At 47.8% G+C, this 17763-nt stretch overlaps 1 protein-coding gene across 1 annotated transcript; it reads left to right on the top strand.

The window, feature by feature from the left end:
* Positions 1-451: 451 nt before the first annotated feature.
* On the top strand, positions 452-16786 carry LOC142475897 (E3 ubiquitin-protein ligase DTX4-like). The gene is made up of 4 exons (XM_075581576.1): positions 452-1288; positions 15241-15402; positions 16109-16198; positions 16443-16786. Exons 2-4 carry the CDS (start codon positions 15313-15315, stop codon positions 16653-16655), a joined length of 393 nt encoding a protein of 130 aa, XP_075437691.1. The 5' UTR covers positions 452-1288; positions 15241-15312; the 3' UTR covers positions 16656-16786.
* The last annotated feature ends 977 nt before the right edge of the window (positions 16787-17763 follow it).

Raw genomic sequence — 17763 nt, 5'->3', positions numbered from 1 at the left:
GGGTAAGGGTGAAGGGAAGTACCTTATGGTCTTTTAGACCTAAGGGAACGGGTCCCCCCGAAATGCTGCCCCCCTGATTACCCTCCCCCTTGTGTGTTTTGTCCCCACTTATTGTGCTTGTTGTTGCTACACTCCCCTTTCCCTATATCGCTCACTCCTATCACCACTGGAGTGTACGTGTTTGTGCAGCAGCGCTGCGTTACTCCCTGCGTTACTCCCTGCGTTACTCCCTGCGTTACTCCCTGCGTTACTCCCTGCGGTACTCCCTGCGTTACTCCCTGCGGTACTCCCTGCGTTACTCCCTGCGGTACTCCCTGCGTTACTCCCTGCGGTACTCCCTGCGGTACTCCCTGCGTTACTCGCTGCGTTACTCCCTGCGTTAGTTACTCCCTGCGTTACTCCCTGCGTTACTCCCTGCATTATCTTTTGCCGTTATTAAATCACATTTCCTTGTTTTGCTTTTGCTGACTACTTTATCTATATAGGTATATTGCGTATGTCATTGTGTGTTTCACCGTGTGTCACCATGTGTGTCATAGTGTGACCCCCTGCTGCTAACTCACTGAACACAGTGTGACGTGGCACACGCCAATGTCCCTCACATACCACGTGTAGAAGTGTAAACACAGTATTACTGATGCCCATCACACATGTGTGCAGTTGTGGTGCCTGTATACGTGTCGCACTGTGTCACACTGTGTCGCACTGTGTCGCTGGCAGCTCTGTGCTCTGTCCCCTTCTGTCTAATACAGTTTTTCTTCGTTATTATTGTCGTATTGAGTTACTTTGGGTGTGGTTGTTATTGTGTGTAGTCTTGCGTTATTTTGTGTAGATGTTATTGTGTGTAGCAATGAGTTACTTTGTGTGTGGTTGTTGTGTGTAGTCTTGTGTTATTTTGTGTAACTGTTATTGTGTGTAGTCTTGTGTTATTTTGTGTGGGTGTTATTGTGTGTAGTCTTGTGTTATTTTGTGTGGTTATTGTGTGTAGTCTTGTGTTATTGTGTGTAGCTGTTATTTTGTGTGGTTGTTCTTGTGTATAGTATTGTTATTTTGTGTGGTTATTATTGTGTGTAGTATTGTTATTTTGTGTGGTTGTTATTACGTGTTCTATTTTGTGTTTCCCTTAGCCTTACTTGTGTTACATTGTGTTATTGTGTGTTACATTTTGCTGCACTCCTAGGACTGTGTGCTGTGCAGGAAGCCGCTGGCGGGTGGGGGTGGTGAGGTGGGACGGTTATATCGCTGCTCCCACACTCACCATGTCCGCTGCCTGGGACCTCTCTACAAGGTGCGTCACCCAAAACACCACACACACCTCTACAACTGTGTGTGTCACTGTGTGTCACTGTGTGTTATAGGGAGAGCTTAGATGGGAACATACAAAAAAAAGGGGGTGACACCTGCTGAACCTCGGTATATGTGTCTATACGAGAAGGAGGTGCACTAGGGGAGTCAGAGAGGCCGGTCAGGGAGACCGGTCAGGGAGGCCGGTCAGAGAGGCCGGTCAGAGAGGCCGGTCAGGGAGGCCGGTCAGAGGGGCCGGTCAGAGGGGCCGGTCAGAGGGGCCGGTCAGAGAGGCAGGTCAGAGAGGCCGGTCAGGGAGGCCGGTCAGGGAGGCCGGTCAGGGAGGCCGGTCAGAGGGGCCGGTCAGAGGGGCCGGTCAGAGGGGCCGGTCAGGGAGGCCGGTCAGAGAGGCCGGTCAGAGAGGACGGAGGCGTGTGCCCCAGGCCGCACCACGCTGCACCGTGTGTGGGATCACAGGTCAGATAAGATCTAATGCAGCGGTGCGCAAACTGGGGGGCGCTGCAGTTCTAGGGGTCCCGCACTCTCCCCCCGGCATTTAAATGAAGGCGCGAGGCCTCTGTAATACACTTAGTCAATGCGTCTGTCCTGCGCTTCCGTGTGCAGAGCAGTGTTCTGAATGAGTCAGACACTGGGGCATCACACGGGGGAGCTCCGTTTAGCCTCAATAACAACCGGTGCAGGGGGAATAAAGCTGCCTTACCTCACCTGCACTCCGGTCTGGGGTCTGCTCCCTCGGCTGCTCCTGCGTGCCACCGTCTTAGTGTAGGCTGGAAACAATGGTGGATTCGGCGCAACTGCGCATGTCTGGATCAGAGAGGCTCCTGAAGTTCTTCAAACAACTTTGTTGATAGTGCACACAAGGGCTAACACCGAGGAGGAGTTATAGGGAGGGGTTATATGGGGTAATAGGAGGGGTTATATGGGGTAATAGGAGGAGTTTTAGGGAGGGGTTTATATAGGGTAATAGGAGGAGTTATAGGGAGGGGTTATATGGGGTAATAAGAGGAGTTATAGGGACAGGTTATATGGGGTAATAGGAGGAGTTATAGTGAGCGGTTATATGGGGTAATAGGAGGAGTTATAGGGAGCGGTTATATGGGGTAATAGGAGGAGTTATAGGGAGCGGTTATACGGGGTAATAGGAGGAGTTATAGGGAGCGGTTATACGGGGTAATAGGAGGAGTTATAGGGAGGGGGGATATACGGGGTAATAGGAGGAGTTATAGGGAGAGGTTATATGGGGTAATAGGAGGAGTTATAGGGAGGGGTTATTTGGGGTAATAGGAGGAGTTATAGGGAGCGGTTATATGGGGTAATAGGAGGAGTTATAATGAGCGGTTATACGGGGTAATAGGAGGAGTTATAGGGAGGGGTTATATGGGGTAATAGGAGGAGTTATAGTGAGCGGTTATACGGGGTAATAGGAGGAGTTATAGGGAGGGGTTATATGGGGTAATAGGAGGAGTTATAGGGAGCGGTTATATGGGGTAATAGGAGGAGTTATAGGGAGCGGTTATACGGGGTAATAGGAGGAGTTATAGGGAGGGGGTATACGGGGTAATAGGAGGAGTTATAGGGAGAGGTTATATGGGGTAATAGGAGGAGTTATAGGGAGGGGTTATATGGGGTAATAGGAGGAGTTATAGGGAGCGGTTATTTGGGGTAATAGGAGGAGTTATAGAGATGAGTATATGGGGTAATAGGAGGAGTTATAGAGACGAGTATATGGGGTAATAGGAGGAGTTATAGGGAGCGGTTATTTGGGGTAATAGGAGGAGTTATAGGGAGCGGTTATATGGGGTAATAGGAGGAGTTATAATGAGCGGTTATACGGGGTAATAGGAGGAGTTATAGGGAGGGGTTATATGGGGTAATAGGAGGAGTTATAGTGAGCGGTTATACGGGGTAATAGGAGGAGTTATAGGGAGGGGGTATACGGGGTAATAGGAGGAGATATAGGGAGGGGTTATATGGGGGAATAGGAGGAACTCTTTTTATTGGAAAAAAAAATTCCAACATTTTATTTCACAAATCACTTTACAAACCAAAAACTGCACCATATGGACGGACTTACATTATACAAATATTAACCCAGCATTTGTTCCAAACTTTCTTTTCTAAAAGCAATTTCTCATTTTCCTTAACTCTTCTTACGGCTTTTATAATGTCCTCAAAAACTTTATCCTCAGAAATGTACACATTTTTGATTGAAACCTGGCACCTAGCCATCCACAAATTATACTTAACAATTGCTATTATCGGGAAAATTGTACCTTCATTATACTTATGTTTATTCTTAAAAATTCCATAGACACATTCTGAATATGTAAGTTTCCCCAAAATTGGCGCCTTAAAAAAACAAGCCGTTCTTTCCCAAATCGCTTTGCTAAAGGGACACTGTAACACAAAATGATCCATTGTTTCTACCTCATTATTGCATGAATTTCTAGCACACATTCTGTCTGATACATTCATATGTTTAATATTACTTCGTACATATAATTTGCCACGAAGGCCAACCAGGTAATATCCTTATATTTTGGTGGAATTCTCATGCTATTCAAATTTTTTAATGCTTTACTCAAATCTTCCCCCGCACAATCTCTCAGGATTAATGGGGAAGAAAAGCATTTCTCAATAATGTTCTCATAAATGTGTTTCCTAGAACACATTTCTATCTCCCTACTGCTTATTTTCCACCTTCTTAAAAGTCTGACACTTTGGTCCACATACTCCGGGGTATTGCCAGATTTCACTTTCATAGTTTTGACTTGTCCCCCACACTCCCACGCCAATACATAACGACTAACCCATTTCCAAAAGCACATTGGCCAGACCAGGTAATTTTTCTGCATAATATGGGCAAAATTATATTTCAGAAAAATAACATTAAAAAATACCACAGGGTGTTTAACATTTTTAAACCTCCCTTCTTCTGATCTAAGTATGTTGTATTCCTTTTGATCAAATTTAGTCGATTTCCCCATAACATCTGGAAAAACAGACTAAAAAATTCTAGTATTCAGATTTTCTGGTATTGGAAAAATATAACTGATATTAACAAAAATTGGTACTAAGAAAGTTTTAATTATTGCCAGTCTTTCCCCTAAAGACAGCTTCCAATTCTTCATTTCTTAATTTTCTCCTCACCTATTTCTATCTTCTCTTTCCAATTTAGCATTTCTGACTGTTCCTTCCCAAACTTTACGCCCAGAATTTTTATTGGACCATCACTTATTGGAATCGTTCCTGGAAGTGTAAAACCCGGTGTTTCCTGACTTAGCCAAATCGCGCTACTCTTTTCTTCGTTAACTTTAGAATTGGAAGCACTTGAAAAATCTCTAATATTTTTAAAAGTCTCTTCCGCAGCTTCTTTTCCCGACACGACAATGGAAATATCATCTGCATACGCAATACATTTCAGGGTCCGATTTTTTGCTATTTCAACCCCATCAATAAAATTATTTGATTCCAATTTCCTTAAAAATGGATCTACTGCATAAACGTACAGAAGAGGACTCAAAGGACATCCTTGACATACCCCTGACTTAACGCTAAATTCTTTCCCTATCCAGCCATTTATTTGTGGACATCCTTTATATAACAAGTATATCCATCCTATGAAGGAATTGGGAATACCATACGCGGATAAGACTTCCCAGAGATACACATGGTTTACTCTGTCAAATGCCTTAGTTTGATCTAAGCACAAAACATATTTCTCTAATTTATTAGCTTTACAAACCTCAAAAATCTCTCTTATGTGTATGACTGCGTTTGTGATATTACGTCCTTTAATGCCACAATTCTGAGCCTTACAGATTAGTTTCCCAGATACCTCTCTCAATCTATTAAACAAAATTCTGGCTAAGATTTTCCTATCTGTGTTCAATAAAGAAATTGGTCTCCAGTTCTTTATATCTGCTGGATCATTCTTTTTATGTAACAGAAGCAGAAGAGACTTGCACATGGACCCGGGTATCTTACCTTCCTGCAACATTATGTTAAAGACTTTAGTCAAATCAGGAACTAACAAATCACTAAACAATTAAAAAAATTCTGCTGTTAAGCCGTCTGTCCCTGGGGTTTTATTCTTCTGTAACCCATTTATTACATCCCTGACCTAACTATCTAGTACTTCCATTGTCAGGTTTGTTTCTTCTACCTTTGTTAATTTGGGAATAACCAATGTATTAATATAACTATCAATTTCCTTTTTCTCCCTATAGCTGTCCTTAAATAAATCTGCATAGAAATTACTAACTATATCCAAAATGTCCTTACTCTTGGTTCTATAATTACCACCAGAGTCATAAAGCCCATAGATTAGTTTCTTTCCCACCGCTCCCTTACAGCTAAGAAAGGGATCTGGTGAAATATAAGATTTCTGTGAGCCAAAATCTCGCTCCTTTATTAGTGATACATATCTATCATATTGAAGTTGTTTCATTTTATCTTTAACAACCTTTATGTCTCCCTGATCTATTAATTTACCCTCATTCAACTGCGAATAAAGCTGGCATAATTTACCTCTTAAGAGTTGATATTTTTTATAATTATTTTGACTTTTCCTGTTTGCTAGTTTCCTTACAAACGAGATTATATTCCGTTTTGTTCCCTCCCACCAATCTGCCAAATCTTCATAAAGTCCTTGTAATGACCTCTGGTCCTCATAAACCATTCTAAATAGGTCTTGTGTCTCACTATGTTCAAAAGTAGAGATGTTTAATTTCCAACTGCCCTTACCCATCCTCAAGGTATCATTGATATTCAGGGTGAATGATAACATTAAATGGTCTGAAAATTCAACAGGAATTAAATTAATTCCTGAAGATACCATATTATTTTTAATATATACACGGTCAATTCTGCTCTTACTTTGGCCCTTATAGTAAGTAAACCCAGATGCTTCAGTATTATGTTTAATATGAATATCTTCTAAGTCCGCTTGCCTGCACAGGTTATTTACTGTAGGACATTACTATCATAATTTAGACTATCATAGATTTTACCTCGATCTTTCAGTCTAGAGATATTATTAAAATCACCACAAAAAATGACCATTTTGGAAGTAAACAGAAATGGTCTTATCTTACTAAATAATTCTTTACGGTCCTTCATTGTTTGTGGTCCATAGATGTTAATCAAATGGAAGTCTAACTTATTCACAGTAACATCTAGAAGTAAGCATCGCCCTTCCTGAATTTCTAACAGTTTATGGCATCTCATCTCAACCTCTTTAAATAAAATCGCTACGCCTTCATAAGGTGTAACTCCCATGGACCAAAATGAGGGCCCTGTCTGCCAGTCTTGCTTGGCTTTGTAAATATCATTTTTTGTATTTAATCTTGTTTCCTGTAAGAAAATGATATTTGCATCACAATGTTTTAATACGTTGTAAGCTAAAGTTCGGGCTTTCCATGATTTTATACTTGCCACATTAACAGTTATTACCTTTAAGGGATCACTTATGGAAACAGATATTTAAAAAAAAAAGGGTGCAACATTACTTTTTTTTCTTTTTCCCCACATTATCCCCCATTGACCCAAACCTCTTAACGGTCACTGAAGGTGGGGTCATGCCCGAGTCTGTCTCTCTGGAAACGTCCATATTATGTTCCTCTTCTGATAAGGAAAGTTCCTCCACATCGTTAGAGTCCTCAGCTCTTGACCCCCAATCCTTCCGAAGAGCAGAAAAACGGTTCTTTGTAGTTACCTGAGGAACTTTACCAGCGGGACCTGCAGGACGTCGAAGAGTCCCTCCAAGTCTTTTTACCGTGCTCTTCTTCATTTTCTTTTTTCCATGTGCCCAACTCTGCTCATTTCCTTTTTTATTATTTTCCCTCACGTGAGTTTCCATCATAGTAGAATCCTCTGATTCCCCAGATTGTTCCCCTGCTGGGTGTAATTTTGAGGAGGTTCCCTCTAAGGGGTTGTAGACGGACGTTCACAGCAGAGGTACCCAATTTGGAGACGTTTATAATGTGAAATTATAATAAGGCTTTATTGTGCCTTTTCCTTTTCATCAGGAAATCCATCCAAACACAGGGGGGGGGGGGGGGGGAACAAAGCTTCTATTCACTTGGGAGTATTTCTAGTGAAACACTATGCATTAATTCACATCTCCCTTAGTCAAGCATTTCTTGCAGCCCAAAAACATATAGCATGAAATAAGCAGATATAAGCAGTCTCTTAAGAATAAATGTCTTAAATGTTTCTTGGAGGGAAAATCTTCTCACTTCCTGGTTCAGCTTCAGGTGTAGTAGTTTTCCCTGTGTCTTGAAATCAGCTCTGCTGTGCAGAGCTGAAGACCGGTCAGCTCCAGAGATCTGGGTTTCTTTTGGTCAGTCTCTCCTGGGACTCAAGAACCTCTGCTCTGTCTCTCCAAAGGTCAGCTCTCAGTCAGAGCTAAGGAGAGTCACTTCCTGTCTGAACAGACAGGTTTTTGTAAACAATCTAATCAGGCAGGTGGTGTTTAATAATTAACTACCAAACTGCTAGATTAAAGGCACATTACTGAACAGGGATTACTCCCCTGTTACATACCTCCCCTGTTTGTGGGAAGCTCGTGCTTACCACGGCCAAAGCCCATCCTTCCACTCTCATTCTAGATATCTCTGTGACTTGAATGAGAGTGGATGGAGGAAGAGAACCCTCTGTCCCGCTGGGATTGGAGCCCTTTCTCCAGTTTATTTTTGTCTTCTCCCGAAGATGCTTGAGATCAGCACTCCTCAGTCGCTCGAGGAGGACTTTTTCCACGTAAAGTCTTTTTATCGCGTGCGCGTTCTTGAGATTTCTGTTGCGTCGGGCACTCCTCTTTTTGTAGACAAAGTGTATGGCAACAGTTGTAGAGCAGTTAGGACTAGCCCTTAGAGTTTTCTGCTCTTGAAGTGGTCTTTCTGCAGCTTCTACACACCACGGAGTCGCCAGTTCAGCTTCTTCAGCTAAGGATTCTTCTGGCTTTGATTCTGCACTCCTACCTCTGTTTGTTGCCTGTTGGGCAGCTGTAGGTTTGGCTAGTGCTTTCTTTGGTGACTCAAACTTCGTAATTTTGTTTTGAAGTTGCGTGGAGTCCCCAACTCTCACTGTACCCTTGTCCTTAGGGGCATTAGTTACTGTGGGATACTGGTGCTTGGGCAGAGCCAATACCTTTTTCTGTATTGGAGGAATCTGTATCAGAGTCTCCTTCATATTCTGGAGCTCTGTAATTTTTGTCGTCAAGGTTGCCGCTGCGTCTGTTTTCTCCTTGCTGTACTGACTCAAGGGAATGGAACAGTCTCTCTGTCTCTCCAGCTCTTGCTCCAGTTTCTGAGCCTTCTCACGCTCCCTCTCATACAGAGTCACCTGGTATCGCACGAAGACATGCAGCGTGGCCTTTAGCTCCTAATACTGCTCTGTGGGGACGTACTGGGTATTCAGACGTTCCTGCAGCGCTTGTACCTCTTTAGCAGCCTGCAGTTTTTCTTCCTGTAGCGTTTGCTGCTTCTCCTCAGCATACTGGAGGTGTGTACGCAGACCTTGCAGTTGGTTCTGCAGTCGGTGCTCTGCGTCAAACTTTTCCTTGACTTCTTCTGTCAACTGAAAATTTTCTTCTTTCAGTTTTAAGTTTTCTCTTGAATTTTCTCTTTTTTCAGTCTCTGTATTCTTCAGGGCTTCTTTGCAGTCCTCCTTCCATTTACACACATCTGCTTTGAGAATGACAATCTCTTGGCGTGAGACTTCCTTCTCTAGGTTGAGGGTCTGAAGCTCCTTCTGAGAGACTTTGAGATCTGTATCAAGATTGACAGTAGTTTCTTTAGCAATGTCCAGCTCCTCAGTGAGACTGTGTAGTTCCTTTCTGGAAACTTCCAGGTCTGTGCGGCAGCTGTTGGTCTCATTATGTGAGGCATCAAGCTCTATACGAAGAGTGTGAACCTCTTGCTGGAAGACTGTCATCTGCTTCAGTGCCTCCTCATACTTCCGCTTTAGCGTAGCCACCATTTTATCCGATTGGCTCTGCTTTTCATCCATGGCGGAAATAGTAGCCTTTGCAGTATCTAGCTCAGTCTTGAGATCCTCCAATTCGGTCTTGGCCGTAGAGTAAATTGCGAGCACAGTCTTCTGTAGCTCAGCATTATTTTTTCTCTCCCTTTCCAATTCTTCACAGAGCAGATCACAGTCATGCCTGGCAATTTTCAGGGCGTCTTCAGGGCTGGTCAAGGGATCGTCACTCACTGGTTCCGGCTCCGCTTCCCTTGGATGACTGGTTGAGGGTTCCTCACTGTTGGCACCGGACAGACACTTCTTTGGGGTACACGACTTCTGCCTTGGGCCCTCTGGATATTCGGTTAACCGCGGGACGAATTCTCCATTTTCTCTAGGCTGCAGGGCAACTCGGTCCCCCTTTTCCTCCACAGGATCTGCGGACGTGTCTGTTCCTTCCACGGTAAGTGAAGAACCGCTTTTCTTTTTCTTCTTCTTCCTTTTTGATTTGGATGACACCGTCCCTTCAGGGATATTGGGGTCTCCATCTTCATTTGAAGTTTTAGCAGCTTCATTATATACGCCAGGCTTTTCTTGCAGTTGCTTTAGCTGACAGAAATATTGGGTGATCTGCTGCTCCCGCTCTGTCTCCTGTTGATCATATTCGTCATCAAAGGGAGCGGTCTTTTCTGTTCGTGCCGAGTTCAGGCACCCCCACCATTCTTGGGGTGTTTTGTGGGTGTGACTCGGTTCGGGTTCCCCGTAAGAGATGTCTTCCTCTTTATTTGACTGGAAGGGCCACTCTTCCGTGGTGTAGGGTTCATTACAGGAACGCTGCATGTTGTCCTCCATTTTTAGGCTATCAGGTGTAATTTTCTTCCTGACCGCAGGAGGCGCTATTGCAGCTGTTGCCACTGTATTTGCTAGAACCCCCAATTGTGGTAGACCTACAGATGGGCATATTTTGCTTGTAGAGGTCGTAGTAGACTTTTTCTGTCTTGGATAAGTTTTACAATATCAGCAGTACTGTGCATGCATTTTCTCTCATCAGGTATACAAGTTTTGCAGTTGCTAGGTAAAAAAGTCTATTTGCTTTACACCATTTTCTTGCAGGGTGCAATCTCCCCGCTTCAGCAACAGAATTTGTTTTTCTGCCTGAGTTCAGTAATTTTCAGTCTCATCTTTGGGTATTATGGCATTCACACTTCACACTTTGGGTGTCTGTTTTTGCTCCCAAGATATACAGTATATAGGCAGACTTTTTTACTTGCAGAAAAAAAACATTCTTTGCAGTAGACTATTTCTTTCATTCCCGGCAGGGTGACTCAACATTCAGCAATTGGTTTTGAAAAACCTTTTACACAGTTCAGAAATCACTTTTTCCCCCTATAGGGCAATTTTACACTCAGCATTTGTTTGCTAAAAATTCCCCTGCTTCAGCACAGTCTTGTATCAATTTTCACACTTTTCTGCATATACTCCATTCCCAGCTGGTAGCCCTATGTGGTGTGGCAACCTTTATTTGCAAAATCAGTACCACTCGTGGGTCACCAACTGTATTCACTGCTTCAGCGAAACTTTTGAAAACAACAAACACCTATCCCTTTTTAAGGGCTGACTCACTTCTTGAACCCTGACTATGGCTAGAAGGCAAAATCCCTATTTCAATGACCGTATTACACTTAGTGATAGGCAATTAAAGGTTTACCTGCTTCAGCAGTCTCTTGGGATTGGGGAAAAGAGTACATCTGTGGTTTTTGTAAGTTTCAGTGCAGTGTAAGTTTCAGTGGTGTGTATCACTTTAACTCTGCCTCTGCTGCATGAGAGTTTTTTTTTTTCCAAGTTGTTTAGACTGTTTATAGGCAAAAAACATAACAAAAAAATTTCACATAAAAATCTCCGGTCCTTTTTAACTTCAAAGACACCTCTTGTCCCACTTCGGACACCATATGTAGACGGACGTTCACAGAGGTACACAATTTGGAGACGTTTATAATGTGAAATTATAATAAGGCTTTATTGTGCCTTTTCCTTTTCATCAGGAAATCCATCCAAACACAGGGGGGGGGGAACAAAGCTTCTATTCACTTGGGAGTATTTCTAGTGAAACACTATGCAATAATTCACATCTCCCTTAGTCAAGCATTTCTCGCAGCCCAAAAACATATAGCATGAAATAAGCAGATATAAGCAGTCTCTTAAGAATAAAGGTCTTATCTGTTTCTTGGAGGGAAAATCTTCTCACTTCCTGGTTCAGCTTCAGGTGTAGTAGTTTTCCCTGTGTCTTGAAATCAGCTCTGCTGTGCAGAGCTCAAAACCGGTCAGCTCCAGAGATCTGGGTTTCTTTTGGTCAGTCTCTCCTGGGACTCAAGAACCTCTGCTCTGTCTCTCCAAAGGTCAGCTCTCAGTCAGAGCTAAGGAGAGTCACTTCCTGTCTGAACAGACAGGTTTTTGTAAACAATCTAATCAGGCAGGTGGTGTTTAATAATTAACTACCAAACTGCTAGATTAAAGGCACATTACTGAACAGGGATAAGTCCCCTGTTACAGGGGTCTTCTGGCATTCCGTGGGCCATGTTTACACTCTCAATAATTGTTTCTTCTGTAAGTGGGACTGGACAAACTCCATCCACAGGCAACCCAGGACAAGCTCTGTCCCTAGGAGGATCAAGGCAAGCGCCATCCCTAGGCCGAACCAGACCAACCCTGTCTGCAGGAGGATACGAACACATTCTGTTTGCAACTTTCAAGGCACGGTCATAAAGTTCTTCATTGTCTTCAAAGTCCACTTCCTGCTCCCATACTTTTGAAATATTATGCCATGCTTCTGTGCAATTTGTATAGGAATGTCCAAATTTATCGCATAAGTTACATTTCATCATTGTACAGCTTGCCCTCTCGTGGCCCAAGGACTGGCACAAGTTACATTTTAGAACATCACAAGACATGCTTAAATGTCTGTTTGAACCACATCTATGGCACAAGGTTGGCTGACCATAATAAAAGCAGTTTCCTCTCTCCCAATAAAGAAAGAATTGGGCAGATGCTTTGTGACATTGCCATGTCGCCAAAGTCTGACTTGTATTTTCCAACCTCCAATCCAAATTTCTTCCGCGTCCATAATTCTCGTAGGTGGAGCCAGTATGTCACATTGTCTGCCAAGCCATACCAGAATATCTGATATTGCGACTGATTCATGTCTGAAGAGAATTGTTACAGACTTTGTTTCCGGTTTAGTCACAGGAATGGCCGCAAAGGGCTTCCACAATTCAGTGTTTTTAAGACTCTCATATCTTATCCAGAAATGATCCAAAGCTTTAGGTCTCTTAAAACTGACATCATACTCACGGGAACCAGGAACATGGATAAGTGCATAAATTTCATCTGCACGGAAGCCCAAGGATTCTTTTAATAGATGTCTTCTTACAAAAATCCTGTCAGGCTTCATCTCCTCTGCGCCCTTATATCTCAACATTTCCACATTTCTCCTTTGCAAAGGTTGTGCATTTCTGGTCACAGTGCTCGCAAAGGATCTCCCACTCCAGGCTGAAGGGGGGCCTGTATGACCTGGAGTTACCTTCATGTCATTATTTTGCTTTACCCCATCTTCCGTTTGGGCTACTCTATCAGGAACTGTTTGGATAGGAGCAGCACTTTCAGTCTCTACATCCTTCATTTCATTCCCAGGCACTGCAGAGTTAATGCTGTCTCCATTGCTGCTAATTACCACCTGCTGTTCTCCCTTCTCAGAGTTCTGAATCACAGGACCTGCTAATAAGCAGGGGGATGGTTCTGTAAGTCCAGGTGAGCATGGGTTCTCTGGCTCACTGCTCTCAGCAGCAGCAAACTCCATTTCCAGCTGCTCCTGATCACCACTCAGGCATTCAAGGTTTTTACTTTGCTGGTCTCCATTCCCTGTAATCTCTGCAACTTCTCCCAGGGTGGGAGTCTGAGGTAACCTAACCTCACAGGTGTTTGCTGCTTTCTTTCCATGTAATGGGCTTTTTACCACATCTTCTGTTGCTTCTGCCATTAACCCCTGGGATGCTGGAAGCTCTAGAACAGATCATTGCTCACAGCCTGATGCACCCTGAGGTGAGTCCCCTTCTCTGAACCCTGTTTCAGGGCTGTTACCTTCACCTGTAGAAAGCTCTGCGCCTTGCTCTGCACCCCGCTCTGCGCCTTGCTCTGCGCCCTGCTCAGCACTGTGGGATAGCATTTCAATTATTTTTGAAAGGGAACGTTTCTGTTTGACTGAAACCCCTGCAATTTTAGCAATCTCACCCTCCAGTTGGGTTACTTCAACATGCAGACGCTGTATTTGCTTCTTGTGCACATCTCTCTCAGAACCACGACATTTCCTTAACTCAATGTTTTCTTCCTCTAACTCAGCCTTCTTACTGTTATACCTCCGCAATAAAGCTTGGTTCTTTTCTTCCTTAAGCAGGTTCTGTTCTGCCCCTTCCTTTCTCTCCAAACTCTCCTGTAACTTACATTCAGCCTCACCAAGGCCTACACCGCTGCTGCAGCCTGCAGCCTCTCCTACTTCCATCTCCAACTCACAGCCACCAACCCCTGGGTCTAAGGCCATCCTGGCTCCCCTGCAGGAGCTCACCTGCAGCCCATCCTGGAGGAGTTATAGGGAGAGGTTATATGGGGTAATAGGAGGAGTTATAGGGAGTGTTATATGGGGGCAACAGGAGGAGTTTCTCCAGAACCAATACTGCTACTAGAACTTGGAACTAAGTCATGCCCCTTCTCTGACGCCTCCGCACCCCTCCCTCTCTGACACCTCCGCACCCCTCCCTCTCTGACGCCTCCGCACTCGCTCCCTCTCTGACGCCTCCGCACCCCCTCCCTCTCTGATGCCTCCGCACTCGCTCCCTCTCTGATGCCTCCACACCCCCTCCCTCTCTGATGCCTCCGCACCCCCTCAATCTCTGACGCCTCCGCACCCCCTCCCTCTCTGATGCCTCCGCACCCCCTCCCTCTCTGATGCCTCCGCACTCGCTCCCTCTCTGATGCCTCCGCACCCCCTCCCTCTCTGATGCCTCCGCACCCCCTCAATCTCTGACGCCTCCGCACCCCCTCCCTCTCTGACGCCTCCGCACCCCCTCCCTCTCTGACGCCTCCGCACCCCCTTCCTCTCTGACGCCTCCGCACCCCCTCCCTCTCTGACGCCTCCGCACCCCCTCCCTCTCTGACGCCTCCGCACCCACTCCCTCTCTGACGCCTCCGCACCCCCTCCCTCTCTGACGCCTCCGCACCCCCTCCCTCTCTGATGCCTCCGCACCCCCTCCCTCTCTGACGCCTCCGCACCCCCTCCCTCTCTGACGCCTCCGCACCCCCTCCCTCTCTGACGCCTCCGCACCCACTCCCTCTCTGACGCCTCCGCACCCCCTCCCTCTCTGACGCCTCCGCACCCCTCCCTCTCTGACTCCTCCGCACTCCCTCCCTCTCTGACGCCTCCGCACCCCCTCCCTCTCTGACGCCTCCGCACCCCCTCCCTCTTTGACGCCTCCGCACCCCCTCCCTCTCTGACGCCTCCGCACCCCCTCCCTCTCTGACGCCTCCGCACCCCCTCCCTCTGACGCCTCCGCACCCCCTCCCTCTCTGACTCCTCCGCACCCCCTCCCTCTCTGACGCCTCCGCACCCCCTCCCTCTGACACCTCCGCACCCCCTCCCTCTCTGACGCCTCCGCACCCCCTCCCTCTCTGACGCCTCCGCACCCCTCCCTCTCAGACACCTCCGCACCAATCCCTCTCTGACACCTCCGCACCCCCTCCCTCTCTGACACCTCCGCACCCCCTCCCTCTCTGACGCCTCCACACCCCCTCCCTCTCTGACGCCTCCGCACCCCCTCCCTCTCTGACGCCTCCGCACCCGCTCCCTCTCTGATGCCTCTGCACCCCCTCCCTCTCTGACGCCTCCGCACCCCCTCCCTCTCTGATGCCTCCATACCCCCTCCTCAGGACGGGACCCTGCGATGCCCATCTTGCCAGACTCTGTATGGAGAGAAGTTGGGGTCCCAGCCCCCCGGGAAGATGTCCTATCACCTGATCCCGCCCTCCCTGCCGGGGCACCCAGACTGCCAGACCATCCGCATCATATACCACATCCCCCCCGGGGTGCAGGTGAGAGCAAAGAATCCTGGGAACGGGGAACATAAAATGGGGGAGGTTAGTCCCACTGGGGGCCGTTTCATTGGGGGCGGAGGTGGAAGTTTCTCATCGGAGGGGCAGTCTCTAATTGGGATGGGGCCGTCTCTCCCATTGGGAGATGAAATATCTCCTTGAGGGGCAGACTGTCTCATTGGGGGGGTGGTCTCTCTTATTAGGGTTCAGTCACTCCCATTAGAGGACAGTCTCTCATTGCGAGAAGAGAACCTCCCATTGAGGGACAGTCTCTTTCAATGGGAGACAATCTCATTGACAGAAGACAGTCTGTCCCATTGGGAAGGGCAGTCTTTCTCATTGGGCAGCAGTCTCTCTCATTGGGCAGCAGTCTCCCTCATTGGGCAGCAGTCTCTCTCATAGAAAGATGCAATATCTTATTGGGGGCAGTCAAGTCTCATGGGCAGGATGGTCTCTTATCGGGGTTCAGTGTCTCATTGAGCAGCAGTCTGTTTTATTGAGGTACAGCTGCTCTCATTGGGGGGGCAGTTTCTCTCATGGAGGGAGCAGTATCTCTTATTGATGGGGCAGTCTCCCATTGGGGGACAGTCTCTCATTGAGAGAAGGCAGTCTCTTTGGGAACGGGCCATCTGTCTCATTGGGAGGGGCAGTCTCGCATTGGGATTAAGCAGTCTCTTTCAATCACTGTAACACTCTTCCTCCTCAGGGTCCGGGTCACCCAAACCCAGGGATGAAGTTCATAGCCCCTGACTTCCCAATGCACTGTTACCTTCCGAATACAGAGAAGGGGAGAGAGGTGAGTTCTCCGCCCTTACACTGCAGCACTCGCTGCTATTCCTGCACTGTTACCTCCCTAACACAGAGAAGGGGAGAGAGGTGAGTTCTCCTCCCTTACACCGCAGCACTCGCTGCTATTCCTGCACTGTTACCTCCCGAATACAGAGAAGGGGAGAGAGGTGACTTCTCCTCCCTTACACTGCAGCACTCGCTGCTATTCCTGCACTGACCCCCTGGGTGTATAACTCTGTGTTTTCCCCCAGGTCCTGCGTCTCCTGATAGAAGCCTGGGACCGCCAACTCCTCTTCCCTCTCGTCCCCTCGCGTTGCCCGGGGGTCCCCGACTCCGTTTCCAGCTCCCGAATCCCCCACAAGACCGAGTTTGGCTCCAATGTGACAGGGAAGGGCTTCCCGGACCCCCGATACCTGGACAGCGTCCTACGACAGCTCAAAGACTGGGGGGTGGCAGGGGGGTGACCTTGGAACCCAGTGACACCCCAAAATCCCTTGCTGCTTTTGCCATGGTTATGTTAACCAATCAGCTGCAAGGCAAATCCGTTCTCTGCTTTTAGTGCAGAAAATATATCAATATATATGTGTGTGCGTGGGGGGGATCCGTATGCTTGGGGGGGGGGGATCCGTATGCTTGGGGGAGGGGTCCGTATGCTTGGGAGGGGGGATCCGTATGCTTGGGGGGGGGATCCGTATGCTTGGGAGGGGGGATCCATATGCTTGGGAGGGGGGATCCGTATGCTTGGGAGGGGGGATCCGTATGCTTGGGAGGGGGGATCCGTATGCTTGGGGGGGGATCCTGTGGGTGGGTGGGGTTCGGTGTGCGTGGGTGGAGTCCGGTGTGCGTGGGTGGGGTCCGGTGTGCGTGGGTGGGGTCCGGTGTGCGTGGGAGGGGTCCGGTGTGCATGGGTGGGGTCCGGTGTGCGTGGGAGGGGTCCGGTGTGCGTGGGTGGGGTCCGGTGTGCGTGGGTGGGGTCCGGTGTGCGTGGGTGGGGTCCGGTGTGCGTGGGTGGGGTCCGGTGTGCGTGGGTGGGGTCCGGTGTGCGTGGGTGGGGTCCGGTGTGCGTGGGAGGGGTCTGTATGTGAGAGGGGTTCAGTGTGCCAGGTAGGTGTCCCGTATGTGGGTGGGGTCCAGTGTGCATGGTAGGGGTCCGTGTATGTGGGTGGGGTCTATGTACATGCGAGGGGTCCATATGTGCATGGGAGGGGTCCGGTGTGCGTGCGAGGGGTCCCGTGTATGTGAGGGGTTCGGTGTGCGTGGCAGGGGTCCCGTGTGCGTGGGTGGGGTCCGGTGTGTGTGGGTGGGGTCCGGTGTGCGTGGGAGGGGTCCGGTGTGCGTGGGTGGGGTCCGGTGTGCGTGGGTGGGGTCCGGTGTGCGTGGGTGGGGTCCGGTGTGCGTGGGTGGGGTCCGGTGTGCGTGGGTGGGGTCCGGTGTGCGTGGGTGGGGTCCGGTGTGCGTGGGTGGGGTCCGGTGTGCGTGGGTGGGGTCCGGTGTGCGTGGGAGTGGTCCGGTGTGCGTGGGTGGGGTCTGGTGTGCGTGGGAGGGGTCTGTATGTGAGTGGGGTTCAGTGTG

This window comes from Ascaphus truei, unplaced genomic scaffold (genome assembly GCF_040206685.1).
Source record: "Ascaphus truei isolate aAscTru1 unplaced genomic scaffold, aAscTru1.hap1 HAP1_SCAFFOLD_1422, whole genome shotgun sequence".
NCBI lineage: Eukaryota > Metazoa > Chordata > Amphibia > Anura > Ascaphidae > Ascaphus > Ascaphus truei.
The sequence above is the reverse complement of the archived record's forward strand: the minus strand, read 5'-3'. Positions and strand labels throughout refer to the sequence as shown.